Source organism: Papaver somniferum, chromosome 9, assembly GCF_003573695.1.
Source record: "Papaver somniferum cultivar HN1 chromosome 9, ASM357369v1, whole genome shotgun sequence".
NCBI classification, from domain to species: Eukaryota; Viridiplantae; Streptophyta; class Magnoliopsida; order Ranunculales; family Papaveraceae; genus Papaver; species Papaver somniferum.
In genome coordinates, this window is record NC_039366.1 from 90,840,469 (window position 1) to 90,861,929 (window position 21,461).

The window sequence follows — 21,461 nt, forward strand, 5'->3', positions numbered from 1 at the left end:
CTCGATCATTATTATACAATGTCATAGTATCATTATGTAACATCAAAGTCCAATTGCATCACGACTTTAACAACAATACTATGGTGATATGTATCACTCCCTCTTAGTCAATACTCCATCTCGATCATGGAAACCACTCCCCCTTACACAATGATCCGAAAACCATATGTATTTGTAGTGTGAACTACATTATTTCTCCCCCTTTTTGTCAATCAAATTGGCAAAGGTAAATGAACGGGATCATAATGAAATTTCCACAAGAGACATTTCATAGATTAAAAGAAAAAAATACATACCAACTTAATTTAGATGCAATCATAAAGCCGAAGCTAAATGCATTCATCGAGGGGTTTTAAGATACAATATAACACTTATGAAATTCCACAGCCGCACACCCCGCAAGATATTACCATTAAGCAAAAGTTCAAAAGAACTCTCCCCCATTTGATGTCATTCCCGAAAGAACAACAAGAGCGACCTTAATTTCGAAAGAAAAGAAGGATTTTTTTAATTGGACACCACAAACCATGGAAATGATTTTTTATATCCAAAACTCAACCAAATTAATCACAAGTAAACCCATGATTAATTTAATCGGAATACGCAACTAAATAAAACCACAAAAGTGACCAATTTAATTGATTGTGCTCAACATAAGAAAACTCACGGAGCTACGACTAAGATAACCACACGGAGATGACTACCTTAATCGTTCAAATACTCAACATAAGGAAAACCTTACGGAATATACGACTATATCAACCAATAGAACATGATTAGTATATCCGTTCATATACTCAACACAAGAACTTGTGGAATATATGAAAAACTCAACTAGATTAATTACAAGAGAACCTATAATTAATCTAATTGGAATACACAACCAAAATAATCACCGAAGCAATCAATTTAATTGTCAAGAGATTTTGCTCGACAAAAGAAGACTTTCGGAGCAAATAACTAAATAACCAATCAAGATGATTAATTTAGTTCAAGAATGCTCAACATATAGCATCTCATGGAACAACCAACAAGCCCAATATTAATCGATATAGTTGTAAGGTGCTCAACATAAGATACACAATGGAGCCTTCACGGTAAAACATAACAAAATGGATCAATGAAGATCAATACCGTGGATAACATACAAGGATCTATTCCATTTTCCATCACTATTTGCATAACGACATAATATACTTTATCCTTGTCAAACAAAATATTTCATCCTATTTTCCATCAAATAAATGACTGCATAGGCATAACTTTTGTAATTGTCAAAAGTCCATTCGTCCTTTTATCAATACGAATATCAATTTTGAACGACTTTACTTTTGACACAATATGGGACCTTCAAGTTCACGGACGCAAACAATACATATCTCATAAAAAATATTGCAATACTTCAAAACAGATTAATACTGCAATAATATCATCCTACAAATATTTTTAGAATTTAAAAACCAATAAACCTAAAAAATAATATAAGAAGATGAAAACAAAAATAGCTATATGTAGTCACAATCGTCGCTATTCAAAACGCTAGTTATTCTTCCAACTAAATTCAAGAGAAGACATACTAGGTATCTGAAAATATCCTCAGTTTTCCTTGATAATTTCATACCTCTGAAATGGTCCATCAAAGTATGAGTCACTGATATCCTTGATCATGTTGACTGTAGACACACCATGTTCATAAGTCAGAACATTAACTTTTCGATCAACAGTGCGAGCATAATGACGAGCCTTTGCACAATCAAGGATGACTTTCTTCTGATTTCTGATCAAGATATTCTGAGTACCAAGGATTTTCTCATGTCCATCAATAAGCTGGTTTATCTGCAATTGAAGGTTAGCCAGTTCGTTCTTAACTTCATTCTGAACACGAATCAGATCCTTGACAGATTCTCCAATCCAAGAGTTATACTCTTTTATTTCAAGCATCTTCTTCAGTATAAACTCTTGACCAGAATCACATCCTTTGAGATCATCCTCGACCATAGGGTTAACTTCTTCTTTGGGAACAACTTCCATAGAACTCCTTTCTGAAGAAAAAAGAAACACGTATAAGAGTTATATATGTTTGTTAATGCCCTGGATAGAAACCCTAGAGTTCCTTGAGGAGATGCGGACGTTCCTGGGCCGACCAAAAGAGAAATGGCCCTAAGAGGAAATATTACACTCTGTGCAACTTTCAAAGATTCTCCATCCCAAAAGGTCATAGTGACAAAAGAAGAGGAAACTAGAGAAGATCATCACATCAAAAGATATACAAGCTAGAGAAAAATAACACAATACTTGAGCATCTCTCAAATCGTTATCCTTGTATCTCTCAAGTTATACACAAGAATAGAACATTCTGCTGTTAGGTAGCAGAGGGAGACATAGTCTCACCATAGGTTCTGAGAGAGTAGCTGTAATTTACTCCAGGATATCTTATCTCAGCATTTCTTGTCCTTTCACTGCAGCTTCCAGGAAAAGGGGTGTGTCTCGCAGTCCTTCTGGGAATCACTGGTGAGAAACCTTTCTGATAACAAAGTCTAGGACCTCTAGAAATAGGTTCTAGGGGATTTTCCGAAACTGGTTTCCACACACTAGACTTAGATTTACAAGATTTGTTCTTATAAGCACAGGGCATGCTTTCATTGGTAGCCCGAGAGTTTACAAATGTCCTGTAATGATTTCTAGGAGAGAGATGATGAATCGCCATGAATTACTTGAGCTCAACTACACTTTTCTATCCTAGTCCGAGACTTAGATATAATAGACTAGAAATCAAGACTCATAGTTTTGATCACTAACATTGACAAACATGCTTGATATAGCAACGCATGCGAGGTCGACCGAGCTATGCTCTAACAAGAGTCCTTAGACTATTGCACCTAAGGTTAGAATCTTTATATGGCGTATTTTTTATAACGGTTTAGGTTGTTGTTTGTTAAAACATCAGAAAGAAATAGAACACAAATGGAGGTTGAATTGGTGGTGCTATTGGTTGATTATAAGACTCGAGCAAGTTGAGATAAAGCAACGGCGTGGAATCAAATGAAATCAAGCTCCTTTTAGTGAATAATATGTTATTTATGATTATGAGCTATAAATTTGTGGACTGCATGATATTAATTCATACTTTCCTTGACCTTTATTTTCATATTGACTTAGTGATTGCGATACTTTTTGGCTGCAATCAAACAAACAGAGTTGAGAAGGACACAATTAGAAAATCAATTCTCCCCCTTCTCAAAGCTGAGAGCATGGTATTGGATCCAAAGAAACCACATAATGTAGCTATATTACTAAGTGCATTAAAGGGTGAGTGTTCAGATTTTCTTTACCATGTCTGATCATATATATTCTTGAAATTAAGTATGAGAGTGTGTTTTTATGTAGTATGGGGGTTACACTTGTAGTGATTTCAATTTTGATTTCATAGCTCGTAATTGAATTTCTCACATATATCATATTAGACTCTCATTTTTATTCTCAGGCTTTCACTGTCTTCTTTTTCTTAGTAATTCAGTTGAAGTTCTGAAATATCAGTTTTTTGTTGTTTTGTTGTGAATTTGATGTAACATTGTAACTATTATTTTGTTTGTAATCGGGTTCCTTGTTTGATTTCATAAGGTATGGAGTTATGGTGTCGAAAGGAGAAAATGGATTTATGTTAGATCTTATTTATGTGGAGATGAATTCAATTCAATTGATCGAAGATGATTCTCGAGTTCTAAGGCTATTATAACACAACTCATATGGTTTCATCTTATTTCTTTGTGACATAAATCTCTCTCTCTATATATATATATAATTGTTGTTTGGTTTAATAAATTGGTCGCCTCTTTAATGGTCCGATTCAAAAATCTGGGTGTTGATGGTGGGAGTATTATTAAGGTCGATGGTTCTACTCTTATAGGTAAAGTGGTTAGGTGTAAATCGGTATTTATGGAAAGATAAAAAGATTGTCATACTGGCGGAAAACTCTCTTTTTTTTTGGGATATTTTAACTTTGGGTCCCAACTTTGTGACCTGAATTGCACTTGGGTCCTAAAAAATTCTAAATTAGAGTTTGGGTCCTAGGACCATAGTTGACCATCTTGACAGTTAGAAAATTAAATTTATTTTTGGTTAATTAATATTTAACGCCCTTACTAATATGAAATTCATTAATATCAATGAAAAGAGCAATCTTTATTTTTATTTTAATTTCTTTTTCAAATAGAATTTCCATATCTTGTTGTTTTACTGATTCAATCAAAATTGAACCTAACGCTTTGTGTTTGGATTGATTTAAGGTATCAATACGGGTAGTTAAACATGTGTGTCTAATTCCGCCCTTATGATGCATGAGTTTTTTTTTTGGTTAATCATGAATTTTATTACTTAAAAAATCTCAATTACAAATAAATGCCAATCAAGGCTAACTAAACACAGATGCTTCATACATCACCAAGGCTTTGCATGGAATTTAAAATCTAAAGTACATGTCATCTTCATTTTCCAGTTTCCCTAAGAACTGTGGTTTTCCTTCATAGTAAATGACTGCTCCTCTTTTCATCAAAACACCTTTCTTTGCCATATTGTCAGTAGAGAAGTTTGTCTCCCTATAAGAATGTCTCAAGGTAATGAAGCGGGTTAACTTCTTTATTTGTTCCCATCTACTCAACACAATCCATGGCACCTTATTGTTTGAAAAAGCAACTAATACTGCCTTTGAGTCAAGACTAAAACACACATGCTGAAAATGTTTGTTAATGGCCCATTCACCTGCCACTATCAATGCCATTACTTCAGCTAAGTAGTTTGTTGCTATTCCCATTCCACCTGAAGCTGCTCCAATAGAACCACTTAAATTATCTTTGGCCACAAATCCCAAGCCTGCCATTCCTGGATTGCCATTTGACGCTCCATCACAACAAATTAGTGCTTGATTAACTTCAGGCGATTTAAAGAAACATTGCTTCACATTTATAGCTTTTGATCTTATTACAGAGATTCCAAAGAATAAAAGTATTTGCAGATCATACACACTCCCCATCATTTCACCTCTCATTCTTATACTTCCTTCCTTGGTAATTCTCATAATTTTCTGTTTGAATGCTTCAACATTAATTGTCACAGCCTCGTATATTATGGAGTTCCTTAGAAACCACAGTTCCACCGTTATATTAAAAGACCAAATGTTCCACACTTCCTTTATAGCAGGGCTTTTTCCTTTTGCACCATTCAAAATCTCCTCAAAGTTGGTTGTCTTAGAGCATTTAAATATACCACTCATCCAATGCCATAGCTGCTCGCTGAAAACACATGACCAAAGTATGTGTTCCATTGTGTCTTGATTATTACCACACAGATAACATTTTGACACAGTGGAGAACCCCTTATTTCTAACTGTTTCCTCAGTAGCTCATGCTCCCCTTAAAATTTTCCACAGATTGCTAGAAGTATAAGGATGAATGTAAGGTTTCCATACCTGCTTATCCCAAGGAATTATTGAGTACTTCTTCCTTATGAACCGAGCTGCATTAGCAACTGTAAATTTACCAGTCATATCACGTGTCCATATTTTCTTATCCTGACCCTCCCTCAAGACTAGTAATTCACTGTTATCAAAAAAATATAGCATAGCAGCCGGAATATGCCATTTTCCATTCTGGATTAAGTCTTTCACCTTTAAATCAGCATTCTGCAAAATGTAATTGTCACCAGCATGTCTATCTACTAAAGCATAATCTTTAATCCACTTGTCTTTCCAGACTGAAATTTTGTGCCCATCACCTACTATCCATCTACTTCCTTCATGCATCTCAGCCATCACCCATTTCAGTCCAGGCCATATAGAAGATTGCTTGTAGTACTTTATCCATTCACCATTTTTGTCCATGTACTTAGGTCTCATAAAGATAGTCCATTCTTCATCTTCATTTTCTATTTTCCACAACAATTTCATTAACAGAGTTTATTCACCACTTCTAGTCTTCTGATACCCAAACCACCTTCCTCCGCAGGTGCATTAACTTCATCCCATTTCACTGTAACTAGCTTTTTCAAATTTGGGTCTCCAGGCCACAAGAAATTTCTGATAATTCTTTCACACACCATTATCACTGACTTGGGCCACTTGTATACTGACATTGTGTAAATAGACATGCTACATAAAACAAACTTAACAAGAGTTAATCTTGCAGAAAAATCTATCAATTTACCCATCCATCCAACCAACATCTTCTGCATCAATTCAACCATCCCCCATACTTGTTGTGTTTTCACTCAACCTAGATTTAATATAACTCCCAAATACTTGTCTGGAAAAGTAGATAACTCTATCTGCAAAAACTCAGCAATCCCTTGTTTCCTTGTATTGAAGTACCACCCACAAAACATTTACTTTTTTCTTTATTTATTTCCTAATCTGATGAGCTTTGGTACTTCATTAATAACTCCATTAAATTCTCCAATGTCATCTTATTACCATTACAAAAGATGAATATGTCATCTACAAACATCAAATGTGTTGGCTGACTTCCTCCCCTGCACACCATTGGTTGAATTTTGCTCATCTGCACAAGTTTTGTAATGTTTCTGCTCAGCACTTCCTCAGCTAGCACAAATAGTATTGGTGAAAGAGGATCACCCTGCCTCAATCCCCTTCCCACATCAAAGAAACCACAAGGACCTCCATTAACAAGAACATATATCATGGCTGATTCAAAAATCTTCTTTAACCATTGAATTCCAACTTCAGAAAAACCAAATCTTCTCAATACTTCAAAAAGAAAATCCCAGATCAAGGAATCACATGCTTGAGTTATATTGTGACGGACCGAAAAATTACGCCTTTGGCGCGTTTCCCCGCAGGACGTAACTTCCCCGGTGCGCCATGATGAAGCTACGGTCCGGGCCTCGAAGCTAGGTAAATGCACGTCCATCTGCCTTTGCAGGCATACTCGTGGAGCATGATGCATCTAGCTTAGATTCCACACAGTTCCAACTTACCCTTGATCCGCGAAGGGTTTATTAAGAAAACAAAAACTTTCCTAAAACGGCAAAAATGGCCATTTGGGCCATTTCCCACCAAAATGGACTCCTCTTGAGCTAAATTACGACACTCGGGTTTTTAGCCTCCAGATAGGCTATAACTTGCTCTTTGTAGCTTGATAGGAAGTATGAGCATCCACTTGCTGGCATGCAACTAAGCCTCATCAAGTTTGGCCACAATCATCTCTTGCGTCGGGATACCGAGCCAGATGATATGAGGGGCCATAATGTCGTAATCATCTCACAAATAGATGATATGAGCGACAAAGTGCTAGACCGGAAATGGTGCAACTCATTGCGGATGCCTACGTACCCTTCCCTACTCTAAAGGGATCAAGCACAGACCGTAGTTCATCAATGAAGGGACAGAAGCTTAACCAACTCGTTTGCAAGGTCGTAGCCTAGCAAAAATGGTAATGACCTAGTCCGTATAGGCCGTTCCGTCAAGATGCACAATGATTATGCATCATCGGGTCTGCGACATGGCATAGTGATGACTAAGCACCAAATGCCCTCTTCGCAAGGCTACACAACTATAAATGAGCCTTAGGCATCATTTATACTCTTCCGACTAAGCTATGAAGCTTACTTGGTACATAGTCCGCATATGCACCTTCAACCAACTACCCATCCCTATATATGTCTTAATGGAATTTCTACAAGTATGGAAAGGGGACCATATTGACATGCTTGCCTCACTATTCATCGCAATGATTGCGTGCAATGATCGCGCGCAATGATCATGCACAATGATTGCGCGACTCTCGTTTGGCCAGCCCTCTCTGGCCTGATGCACAATGTTTGTGCAACATTGGCTCTAAGCCAATAACCTTCATAATGCGCAATGATTTCGCTGCAAGCTCAAGGCCATCTACCCAACTGGCCTAGGCAATATTTGGCTCTTGGCCAAATGCCAAACACAATGCGCCATTTTGACGCAATATTGGCTTAAGCCAATATGCTTCTTACCACGCAACGGAAGCTTTGGATGAAGCTTCATCTCAAGTCATGGCGCATATTTTAGCATGCGCCATGCTAAAAACACTGGGTGTTACATATATCTATTTTGAGTCCTACATTCCCACCCCTTCTTTTCACTTCTAGCTCATTCACTAACTCAGATGCCAACACAACCTTTTCATGTATATTTCTTCCTTTGATGAAGGCCCCCTGTTGACAAGATATCATTCTACAAATTACAGTTCCAATCCTATCAATTATGATTCTTGTAATGATTTTGAAGTTAAAATTTGCTAGACAAATTGGTCTAAAATGTTCAGCTGTCTTGGCACCTTGAGCCTTGGGAAGAAGAAACAAGAAGTTAAAATTGAACCCTCTTGGTATGAGTCTGTTTTTCCAGCAAAATTGAATGGCTTCCACTAACTCCTTTCCAACCACATCCCAAGCATATTATAGAAACTTCCTGGAAAACCATCTGGACCAGGAGCATTGTTTGCATTCGTCACAAAACTGCATTTTTAATTTCTTCTTGAGAGGGAACAACACCCAAAAATTTATTATCTTCATTATTAAGTATTCTTGGTATTTCCTCAAAAATATCTTCCTCAAACACTACATTTTTTTTCTCAAACTTAATTTTATAGTGAGAAACTAAAATATATGAAATTTGATCTTGAGCAGTGACTACATGACCATCTACATCCTCCAATTCTGCAATATTATTATAAGTTTTTCTAGTTTTCATGGTTGTATAAAAGAAGGTTGTATTAGCACCTCCTTATTTAACCCATTTAACTCTAGCTTTAGCTCTCATTAATTCATTGTATTGCTGAGATGCCAATTCATGTTTCCCCCTTGCAGTGACCAATTTATTCAATAACTCAATATTCTCATGATCTGTAACAGATTCCGATGAAGCAGCCATTACATCTTCTTCAGTAGATTTAACTTTAACTCTTAGATCCCCAAAGACTTCCTAGTTCCTACTATTTAAGCCAATTTATAAGTCTTTTTAGTTTACTGATAAAACAGAAAGTTGGTGAAAAAGCGGGGGTCTGACAACCACACCTAATATTTCGATTAGCAATCTGTATGGACTAACCAATATACTTTCTATAGAATCAACTAGACAGTCAGACTCAATCTAGAGAAAAGTATATCGAGGAGTTAATATCTCTCACTTGATTTGATCTTTACTCAAGCAAATAAGAATTTGCGAGTCTGTATCAAATAAAAGGATAATAAACTTGGATGGTACCAAAGACCAATATCCAAGAATCAATCAATTTCCAATCAACAACCAAAGGTTGGATTTCACAATTGATCGATACAAACGCACAACCTGTGATATTTCAATTATATAACAAAATATAATGCGGAATAGAAATTACACAGACACCAAAAATTTTGTTAACGAGGAAACCGCAAATGCAGAAAAACCCCGAGACCTAGTCCAGATTGAACACCACACTGTATTAAGCCTCTACAGACACCAGACTAATACAAACTAACTTCGGTCTGGACTGTAGTTGAACCCTAAAAAATATCACACTGATTCAAGGTACAGTTGCGCTCCTTACGTCTCTGATCCCAGCAAGATACTACGCACTTGATTCCCTTAGTTGATCTCACTTACAACCAAGAGTTGCTACGACCCAAAGTCGAAGACTTTAATAAACAAATCTGTATCACACAGAAAAGTATACGATAATAGATAAATCTGTCTCCCACAGATAAACCTACAAGTTTTATTCCGTCTTTTGATAAAAGCAAGGTGAACAGGAACCAATCGATAACTTGGACTTATATTCCCGAAGAACAACCTAGAATTATCAATCACCTCACAATAATCTAAATCGTATGGTAGCGAAACTAGATATTGGGGAATCACAAACGATGAGATGAAGATGTTTGTGATTTCTTTTTATCTTTCCCTATCGGAGATATAATCTCAAGCCAATCTTACAATTGAACTCGTACGATAGAAAATGGCAAGATCAGATCGCTCAACTACAAGAGAAGTAGTTTCGTCTGGCTTCACAATCCCAATGAAGTATTTAAGTCGTTAACCGACAGGGTCTCGATAAGAAACCTACGGTTAAAGGAGAATCGACTCTAGCAAACCAACTAGTATCACACAAGAGGTGTGGGGATTAGTTTTTCCAGTTGCTAGACGTTTCCTTATATAGTTTTCAAATCAGGGTTTGCAATCCAAGTTATCTTGGTAACAAAGCATTCAATATTCACCGTTATATGAAAAACCTGATTTATCCAAGCTAATATCTTTCAACCGTTAGATCGAAACTTAGCTTGTCATATACACAAATGAAATGTATTCATTTAGGTTTGAGTAACTGTACCTAAACGTGTACACTTAGTTGGTTCACAAATAGTTAACCAATGGTTATCCATATGAGCACTTTCATATTAACCGTATTCATCTTTCTCATAACTAGTTCAAATGACTCATAAGAACTAGTTCAAGAGTTGTTCAATTGCTTAGATCTTTATACATAGACACAATTGAAACAAAATCGGTTTGATTCACTTGAATCAATTTATGAACAATATAGCCACGATTTTCAAAGATTGCATTCCATATTGATTTATTGTTTAAGTTCATGAAACTACCGATTTGAGAAATATAACCAGCTTAGGTACCCGTACGGGTACGTGTACCATAGCAACCAGACTTGAGTTTGAAAACTCATCAGAAATTTTCGGTTTGAAAACTTCTGTGGGTACGCGTACGGGTATGCATACCTAGGTGACTGGTTTTTCAGTTTGCAAACTTCACAAACTACAGCAGAAATTTTCGGTATGAAAACTTCCGCTACTACGCGTACGGGTACGCGTACCTAACTTGTCTCCTTCACCAATACCACATGCACACATATGCACACACTTGGTTTCCGGCACATGAATTTATACACTAATGTGCGAACACACTATATATGCTTATATCCATAGTTGGTTACGTAATCTCAACTCTACATTTCAATCATTGAAATATTCTTCTATAATGTTATAATAGTCGTTAGACCTAAAGAATCGACTATCGTCATCAAAGCTATTTTCAAGATTGAAACGTCATCATGAATTTCGTCACGGGTAAAGATGAAAATGGTTAAAGCAAAAGCTTATCAACACATATTTCGAGAAAAAGATACGCGAGTAAACTCGGCTCGAAATAACAAATGTGTATGTATGAAAACTATCATACTTATACGACTTTTGTCTTAAGAGTAGGAGATAGAGTAGATAGACTTTTGAGTGACAGATGAGTTCAAGTATCCACATACCTTTTGGTCGGATGAAGTTCCACTGGTTCCTTGAGTAGTTCTTCGTCTTCGTAAGATAATCGCCATGGAGTCTGGAGCTCAACTATTCCTAACTATCCTAGACCGAGACTTAGTCATAAGTATACTAGAAATCAAGACATATAGTTTTTATCACTAACATTGACAAACATGCTTGAGATAGCAACGCATGCGATTTCGGCCGAGCAATGCTCTAACAATCTCCCCCTTTGTCAATTTTAGTGACAAAACTATCAATACATATGGATTACAAAATAGATAAAACTTTGTAGCTTCTCGTCCACATGCTTGATCTCCTTGGTGTTTCAACATTACTCGAAAACTTCGTCTTTTCCAAGTACTCCCATGATTCCATAGATGTTCAATTCAACATCATAGTGTTGAAGTTTCGTAGCCATAACAACGAGAAAACAAAAGCTCTCGATCATTGTTATACAATGTCATAGTATTATTACACAGCATCAAAGTTCCTATATCACAACTTCGACAACAATACTATGGTGATATATATCACTCCCCCTTAGTCAATACTTTCGTCTCAACATGAAAACCACTCCCCCTTACATAATGACCCGTAAAACACGTAAATCATATGTATTTATAGTGTGAACTACATATTAATTCTCCCCCTTTTTGTCAATAAAATCGGCAAAGGTACGAAAATGGGATCTTAATGAAATTTCCACGAAGACGCTTCAAGACCAAAGAAAAGTACATATCAACTTATTTAGATGCAATCATAAAGCCGAAGCTAAATGCATTCATCAAGGAGTTTATAAAGATACAAGATAACCCCTAAATAATTCCACAACCGCATTCCCCACAAAGATATGGAAATTAAGGGCAAGTTCAAAAGAACTTTCCCCCATTTGATGTCATTCCCGAGAGAACAACAAGAGCGGCCTTTCTTTTACAAGAAAAGAAGGATTTTATTCGACACCAAAAACCATAATGAAATGATTTTCTATATCCAAAATTCTCAATTAAACTAACCACAAGTAAACCCATGACCAATTTAATCGGAATACACAATCAAATTAAACACAAAAGTGATCAATTTAATTGAACATGCTCAACATAAGAGAACTTACGGAGCTACGACTATGTTAACCATAAAAGAATGATTAACTCAATCGTTTTATGCTCAACACAAGAAAACCTTATGGAGCATTGCGGTATACACATAAGATATGGATCAGGGAAAGATCAAAACTGCGGCATATACAAAGATTCATTTTATTTTCATCACTATTTGCATAACGACATATAATAGACATAATCTTTGTAAACAAAAGATTTTAACCTATCTTCCATCAAAAATTGAAATAATAGGCTTAACTTTTGTTTGTCAAAAGTTCATCGATCTTGTATCAATACTTGCATATCGTCATATAAAAGAGATAACTTTTGACATTGTATGGGACAATAATAGTTCACGGCCGCAAACACACATACCCCATAACATATTGCAGTATATAAAACCATAAAGATTAAAATTGCAATCATCATCTTCCAAAACAACTTTAGAATTTAAGTAAATAAATCTAAAAACATGAAAATGAAAAACGTTGGACATAGTTATGTGTACTTACAACAATGGCTATTCCAAACTCTAATTATCCTTCTTAAACAAAAACAAGAATATAAATTCTTTTAAGAAGTTTTACTAGATAAATAAAAATCAATTGAACACCAAAATAAAGAGGCACGAGAAACTACTCATCATCTTCATCTTCGGAGACCATGAGGAACGAACTTTGTCCATGTCTTCTTTAATATCGGGGTACTTGGTAGCATCACAAGTAATTGTTCTTGAACACAACTTACTTTGGTACTCAATTTACAAACACCTTTGTAAATTTGGCGAAGAAGCTTCGTAGAAGGATCACTCGAGCCATTAGTTGTGTCACACCTTTGTCTCTTGCAAGCATATTCCTTCATTCATGAATCCACAAATGTCAAGACCTTTGGTTTCCATCACAAGGTAATAGACCAATTCCGCAAACTCACGACTCCAATGAGAATTCTCAACCGTGGAAGGACAAAGGTTAGAAATACCAAATTTCCAAAAGACTTTAGAGGAAAATCTAATTGATTAGTAGGAAATTTTCCTCCGTTCGACACAACACTTTTACCACAAAGACCTTTTGAAATGGTTTCATGTGAAGCTCTTTCATTGCTTGGTCTAGGAAGACGAAAGTTACCCAAAGGGATTTTGGTAATCTTTGAAATTAATTCTCTATTCACTAGAATCCTTTCTCTATTGACCATGGTCTTGAATTCCATGTCCTCGAGAACAACATCATGAATGTTGGCATAGAAGATTCTAGTAAGAGTATGATAACCTTCACCAAGGCCATCAAAGATATTTCCAAGCTTGAATTTTTCAAAACAAGATAAATCCTCCTTATAACCACTAGTATTATCCAATTTCTTTTCTAAAATAAACCCAGTAGAGGAAATCTTTTCAAATACTTTGCTACAGGATTCATCCACAAATCTAATCCTAATAGAGTTTTGTTCAATAGGAAGATCAATTGAGGAGGATAAAGAACCTAGGTTATTTGAAAAACCTTTTGAACCCTTAACATTCTTCATGATTCTAGAAGGAAATAAGGGTGTGGGTAAAAGATTACTTACTTGAATTTTATCTTGAGAAATCCCTTTACAAGTTATTCTCCAACAAGCTTTAATGGAGAACAAAAATTGAACCCTAAAAGTTCACGAACGCGGACAGAAGAGGGAGGAAGAAGAGTAGGTGTATCCGTACTTCTTTTATACCCACAGTTGGGCTTGGACCCGTTCTCAAACCACGACCCACATAAGGAGCGTAGGTTTTTAGAGGTATATGTACTGGAATAAAAATACCAGTATGAAGAAGGAATACCTGCACAAGCCTTTTTGAAAAGCTTTTATCAATAAGATAAAAATTCACAAACTAAGTCAACTAGTTACTTGCCCCATTTCAAGTTATATACAAATGGGGTGATGCCGTTCCTGAAATCATATGGTGTGGAATGCAAAGAATTTCTCATGCAAATTTTTTGGTTGACATTTGTGACGAGAATTATGAGTAAAATCATAGTGATAAAACTCATAATCCGTTGGTCATTTTTTCTTATGACACAGAGATGACTTTTTCTGATAAATGGTTCCTTTACCAACCTTACATGAAATCTTTTTATCAACTTCAAGAGAGATGGTAGTTGGAATAGTTTGTCCATCATTAGAACATGATTTGACTGGTACAAAACTTCTATCAGAACGATTCAATTCTTCTATGGAGTTAAGCTTTTTAAAGAATTTTAAAACATTTTCAAACGCTCTAAATAGATCCTTGTAAACCGATACTTTATGATAGTATTCCTCAAAGAGATTAAGAGTAATTCTTGTGAGGGTCCATACCTTTGAGCGTTGATCATGTTTTCTTTGACGATTCTCTTTAGAGAAATTTTTAATTTTTCCTTTAGACTGTTTCTTCACATCTAGATTTTTCGATATTCTAGATGGCACAAGATTATCATGAGAGATTGTCCATCTGAAAAATAATCTCTGAGCAGTCTTTAAGGAACTCTGATGTGCGTTATAGATGCCATGAGCAAGCCTCCCAAAAAGATTTCCCATAGGGATAGACTTTTGAGGATCGGACAAACACAAACTTATAAGGTTTAAGGTGTTTGCCTGCTCTGATACCAATTGAAAAAGCGGGGGTCTAAAAACCACACCTAATATTTCGATTAGCAATCGGTATGGACTAACTCCAATATACTTTCTAGAGAATCAACTAGACAGTCAGACTCAATCTAGAGAAAAGTATATTGAGGAGTTAATATCTCTCTCACTTGATTTGATCTTTACTCAAGCAAATAAGAATTTGCGAGTCTTTATCAAATACAAGGATAGTAATCTTGGATGGTACCAAAGACCAATATCCAAGGATCAATCAATTTCCAATCAACAATTGATACAAAATATATAACAAGGTTGGATTTCACAATTGATCGATACAAACGCACAACCTGTGATATTTCAATTATGTAACAAAATATAATACGGAATAGAAATAATAAAGACACCAGAAATTTTGTTAACGAGGAAACCGCAAATGCAGAAAAACCCCGGGACCTAGTCCAGATTGAACACCACATTGTATTAATCCGCTACAGACACTAGCCTACTACAAACTAACTTCGGTCTGGACTGTAGTTGAACCCTAAAAAATATCACATTGATTCAAGGTACAGTTGCGCTCCTTACGTCTCTGATCCCAGCAAGATACTACACACTTGATTCCCTTAGCTGATCTCACTTACAACCAAGAGTTGCTACGACCCAAAGTCGAAGACTTTAATAAACAAATCTGTATCACACAGGAAAGTATACGATAATAGATAAATCTGTCTCCCACAGATAAACCTACAAGTTTTATTCCGTCTTTTGATAAAATAAAGGTGAACAGGAACCAATCGATAACTTGGACTTATATTCCCGAAGAACAACCTAGAATTATCAATCACCTCATAATAATCTAAATCGTATGGTAGCGAAACTAGATATTGGGGAATCACAAACGATGAGATGAAGATGTTTGTGATTTCTTTTTATCTTTCCCTATCGGAGATATAATCTCAAGCCAATCTTACAATTGAACTCGTACGATAGAAAATGTCAAGATCAGATCGCTCAACTACAAGAGAATTAGTTTCGTCTGGCTTCACAATCCCAATTAAGTCTTTAAGTCGTTAACTGACAGGGTCTCCAGAAGAAACCTACGATTAAAGGAGAATCAACTCTAGCAAACAAACTAGTATCACACATGAGGTGTGGGGATTAGTTATTCCAGTTGCTAGACGTCTCCCTTATATAGTTTTCAAATCAGGGTTCGCAATCCAAGTTACCTTGGTAACAAAGCATTCAATATTCACCGTTAGATGAAAAACATGATTTATCCAAGCTAATATCTTTCAACCATTAGATCGAAACTTAGCTTGTCATACACACAAATGAAATGTATTCATTTAGGTTTGAGTAACCGTACCTAAACGTGTACACTTAGTTGGTTCACAAATAGTTAACCAATGGTTAGCCATATGAGCATTTTCATATTAACCGTATTCACTTTATCATAACTAGTTCAAATGACTCATAAGAACTAGTTCAAGAGTTTTTAAATTGCTTAGATCTTTATACATAAACACAATTGAAAAAAATCGGTTTGATTCACTTGAATCAATTCATGAACAATATAGCCACAGTTTGCAAAGACTGCATTCCTTATTGATTTATTGTTTAAGTTCATGAAACTACCGATTTGAGAAATATAACCAACTTAGGTACGGGTACTGGTACGTGTACCATAGCAACCGGACTTGAGTTTGAAAACTCAGCAGAAATCTTCGGTTTGAAAACTTCCGTGGGTACGCGTACGGGTACGCATACCTAGGTGTTTATGGGTGAAAACTATTTCTGTCGGTTTTAGTAATTTGGGGTGTGTGGATGAGAAATGAATCTAAACCCTAAACAAATGCACTGCACGGGAGTGCTTGTGATTCGAGAAATCAATCTGTACAACTCTGGCCTAAACCAAGAAATGACCGTTCCAGACTTGCTTCGGTGACAAAGTGAAGGAGATGGGGTTGATCTTAGAGAGGGAAGCGAAGAAGGTGTTGGTTGTGTATGACTTGTATCAGAAAGCTGAACTGGCTTGCAGATGAAAGCTATCAGTTCTGGTGTTGGAATACGATTGTATCAACACTTGGCTTCTGTCTCGTTGTCTTGTTTGGAAATAAGGAGGAGAACCTATTTATACAAGTCATTGCGCCTAACCCACATTTCTCATGGGAAGTGGAGGAAGTGGAGTGATAGAGTCGTGGTAATTATCACACGATCAGGTAAAGCCCACTTCTCCCATAATCACTAACCGTCCATGACTTCCTGACACGTTCTTATGATGGCGCGTTGTGCGCTGCACGCTGTAAACCGCCGGACCAATATCCCACTAAGTATCCCCCAGTTTGTGACATGATTAATGTCTCGAGTGTGTGGATCGTGGGACCCACAAAAGGTAGCATGTGATGCTAGATTAAATAACTAAGTTATTTAGGAAGTCGATATTTATGAAATATCGTGTGTATTTTATGCATGGAATGCATCGAATATATTCAACACGTATGAAGCATCGGTATCTTAAGGCTTAACAGAGTAAGTCACGATTAAGCGTCTTAAAATAGCATCACGTCCGACCATCTTCGAGTGATCGTTTGGAGGTTGTACAAGTAATCCCTGACTTGGCCGATCACTCTGTGTGGAAGAGTGGTGGACGGTGATCGTGGTGATACCTCACTGGTCGCCTAACTCCTGTCTTAGGCTATCCGTCCAAGCTGGAGAAGTTGGACGGACGAGATGACTTGCGACCCACATTTACGACTGTTGGATTAGGGTTTAGGAGGTGCTCAAACACCAACCTTTAGCTTGGTCGAATACAAGCATGGGACGCGTTTTTGGAAAGACCGATTGGTCATGCGTTTAGACGGCATGCCGGTGTACACGTCCGTACCTCGCTTTCCCATGGATATGCGATCTAAGCCACTCAATTTGTCCGGTAAAGTTGAGTGGTCGAGATCAGTTTGTAATAGAAAACCGCGCGACCATGCCTAGTTTGGGCGCACGAATCGAGACACCTAGCTATGGTTTGTCTTGGTTGGTCGGACATGGAGATAAATGGGTCCACATTGATCATGTTGATACTCTCCGGACCTGCTTAGTCTATTCCCGGACCCTTCATCCGAGTTGGCGAAAACGGACGCTCGCGATCAATTTGCGACATATGCATGTCGCAAACCCTAATTAGGGTTTCCGGCCGGTTGGGTGCATGCTAGTTTGGCCGACCTAAATTGCACCCTACACTCCTCATCTGGAGAGGTCGATCATGTGGGACCCACATTTGGCCAGTGGTGAACACGCCAATACCTGTCTGCCGGTTATAGGTCTGATCTAAGCCATCCAATCATGTTGGTGAAGTTGGATGGTCGTGATCAATTTAAGACTTTTAGTGGAATTTCCTGCGACCCTTTGAACCTCACGTCGGCCGAACTTCGGGCAACTGTACGTGATTATGTGGCTAGGTCAGGGGAGGATCGATTATGCAGGCGTGAAGGGGGCCCGTCGGTGTGCAGGACAACGCTTGTCCAACCGTCCATGGGAAGATCTACGGCATCCAACTATGCCGGTGAAGTTGGACGGACGTGATGAATTTGAGACTGCCGTAGGCGGCCTTTGTTCGTACGACTCTTCCAAGCCGCTTCATACCAGCCTGGACGTCCAACTTCAGGATGGTGTTCGGTGGTAGTTTGGGAGGCATGGTAGGTATTCGACCAACCAGGGCATAAGCGGGCCCACTGGTGGTCATTAAGGTGGTAGCCTGCTCCTGCTGAGGATTGTCTAGGATGGTTAAATCATGCGTCCAACTTGCGTGGTCGTGATTATTTCTGAGACTGATATGGACATTCCATATGCTCGATCGGGCTAGTATAACACACCGAGAGATGTATGCTCAATCGGGATAGTATAACACACCGAGAGTTGTAGCCTTTACGGGTATTTCGTGCATGCCTCATTAGTGACACTTGGAGATTCGTGTTACTCTGCTGAGAGCAACACTCAGTCGTCATGTCGCACCAATAATGAGAGTTCAGTAGGAACAACACATGAAATACAAGTCTGGTCATGCATTAATTGATAATGTTATAAATTCACAGAATACTGGGATTGTTGCCATATGCTCCATTCTAGGTGAATTAGTAAAGTGGAGAAGTATTCATCACTTATCAGTGGCTTTATCCTTTGCAGGATGTCAGCGCATAATTTTGGCTTTTACAATTTTAGCCTTAAATGAAAATCCACCATCAACATTAAGTCCCCTGCCTAGCACATAATGGTTACACTATTGTGGGGTAGGTATATGATGGTGACAAATTTGTATACTGAAATGACCAAGTTAAAGTAAATACATATTTACCGCATAGATAAACATCGCCAGGTGCTGTCCTGGAGCTGGTCAAACCTGATTAGGGTTTGGGAGAAAAGTACGACTTAGTCGGTGTTGGGGCCTTATTCATCGGATAAGCTCTGTCGTAGCTGATTCAGCCTTTCTTTAGGGTTTTCTTCAGCATGTATGCGGGGTTTAAAACTGCCTTTCGTCGATAGGATTTTCTTGCAGAAACTCCATCTCTTCATCATGTCAAACAGCAGCAGATCATCTTCTTCGTATCACCCAGGATCTTCTGCTAAACGCGCACACCCATCTGAGGTTCAGGGTGAATAGCTTCGCGATGACTCTCATGTTTGTACTCGCCGAGTTAAGAAGACCGTACCGGTTCGTTCTCCCCCTTTTTTACAGAGATACTCATGTGTGACAGTGATTTATGATGATGATTTAACCAGTCCTCTTCCTTCGAACTCAAATATACCCACTCCTGCGGACCTCGATGATTTCGATCTAGGTATCTCGTCTTGCGAATATCCCAATGCGGGTCTTCCATTCGATATTCACATGAAATGTCTGTCTTCTAGCTATCGAACCGTCGGCGGATTCTTGGTGCGGAAGGAGTTTGTGCCTTTATACACAAAATTATGGAAGAGGTATGGCCATATTGCAACCAGGAATGCAGTTCAACACTGTGCATCTGCTTTGGTTACCACAGTAAACTGCCTTCTCCCTATGATTGCCGAGATGGAAGATATCTCCATCCGTAATGTTGCTGAATCAAAATTCGAAGAGTGGGAGAACATGGTGTCTACCTGTGAATCGATGGGATTCAATGTGGGTTGGCTACGACAGCGTCTTGACATCATCAAGGTTGATCGAGCCGGCATCCTTGTGAACGTAGTTCCTGCTGCGAAGGCCATCTTGGAAGAAGAAAAGGCTCTGGTCGCTGAATCGGAGAAGGTGGAGCAGGCAGTACAGAACTTGAAGAATAGGACAGAGAGATATCAAGCTAGATTGAAGATGATGCTCTCAAGGGACTATAATCTGCTAGATGGCCTCTTCTAAGCCGTATTCATCTGTATTCTCTTATTGTCAATGACGTTCATGTCAAGAAGATTTTTGAACATCTTTGTGGAATAAATTGCATTGGTTTTTGATCGGTGAAATGGCTTTTTTCATTAATGCATCTCCGAATAAATTGACAATTCAGACGTGTAATGAAAATAAATGCATGTATTGTCATGTCATGAGGCAGAGGCGGAAAATGATCAAGCATGATATTCCTTGAGCCATTTTCCGTTGATGACTGCTTATAACTTGCCCCCGTCCACCTTGATGATCTTGTAGTAGCCGGTACTGTAAGCCTTAGTGATTGCATAAGGACCTTCCCATTTCGGTGAGAATTTTGGTGCAGACATGTCTTGCTGCATGTGCTTGGCCGTCTTCGACCAAATCTCCCACTTTGAAAACACGTGGTTTCACAGTTTTGTTATATGCCCTGGAAATTCTATTCCTGTACACCTGAGTGCCTTCCTCTGCTTTGCTTCTTCTGAAGTCCAGAGTGTCTAATTCAGCTACTCTGGAGTTAGATGTTTCAGCCTCGTTCCAGTGGACCCCGCTTGCTGCTGTAATCCTGGCTGATGGGATTTTGATCTCTGCTGGGAGGATTGCGTCCGCACCGTAAACAAGTGAGTATGGAGAAACTCCAACGGAGCTTCTGGGCGACGTCCGGTATACCCATAGTGCCATCGGTAACTGGTCATGCCATTCTCTAGGATTTCCATGTACTGTTCGACTGAGAATCTGGATCAATGTCTTGTTGGTACTCTCAGCTTGTCCGTTTCCTTGAGGATAGTAGATAGTGGAGAAGACCTGTTTAATTCCATATTCTTCAAGTAACTCTCGTACTTGTTTGTTGACGAAGGGAGTGCCGTTATCAGTGATAATATGCTTAAGCACACCAACACGACAAATGATATACTCTTTAATGAAAGCCGCAATTGTTGCTCCTGTAGTTCCTCGCAGAGGAATGGCCTCCACCCATTTAGTGAAGTATTCTGTCGCGGTTATGATATACTTGTGCTGCTTTGATAACGGCGGATTGATTTTCCCAATAATGTCCAATCCTCAACTTTAAAATGGCCATGGACTTCTTATCGAGTGTA

The 21,461-nt window shown here is 38.0% G+C and overlaps 1 protein-coding gene across 1 annotated transcript; it reads right to left on the reverse strand.

Moving 5' to 3' along the window:
- Positions 1 to 4,459: 4,459 nt before the first annotated feature.
- LOC113312267 lies at positions 4,460 to 5,320 on the reverse strand. The gene has a single exon (XM_026561027.1). It carries the CDS (start codon positions 5,318 to 5,320, stop codon positions 4,460 to 4,462), a length of 861 nt encoding a protein of 286 aa, XP_026416812.1.
- Between the last annotated feature and the right edge of the window lie 16,141 nt (positions 5,321 to 21,461).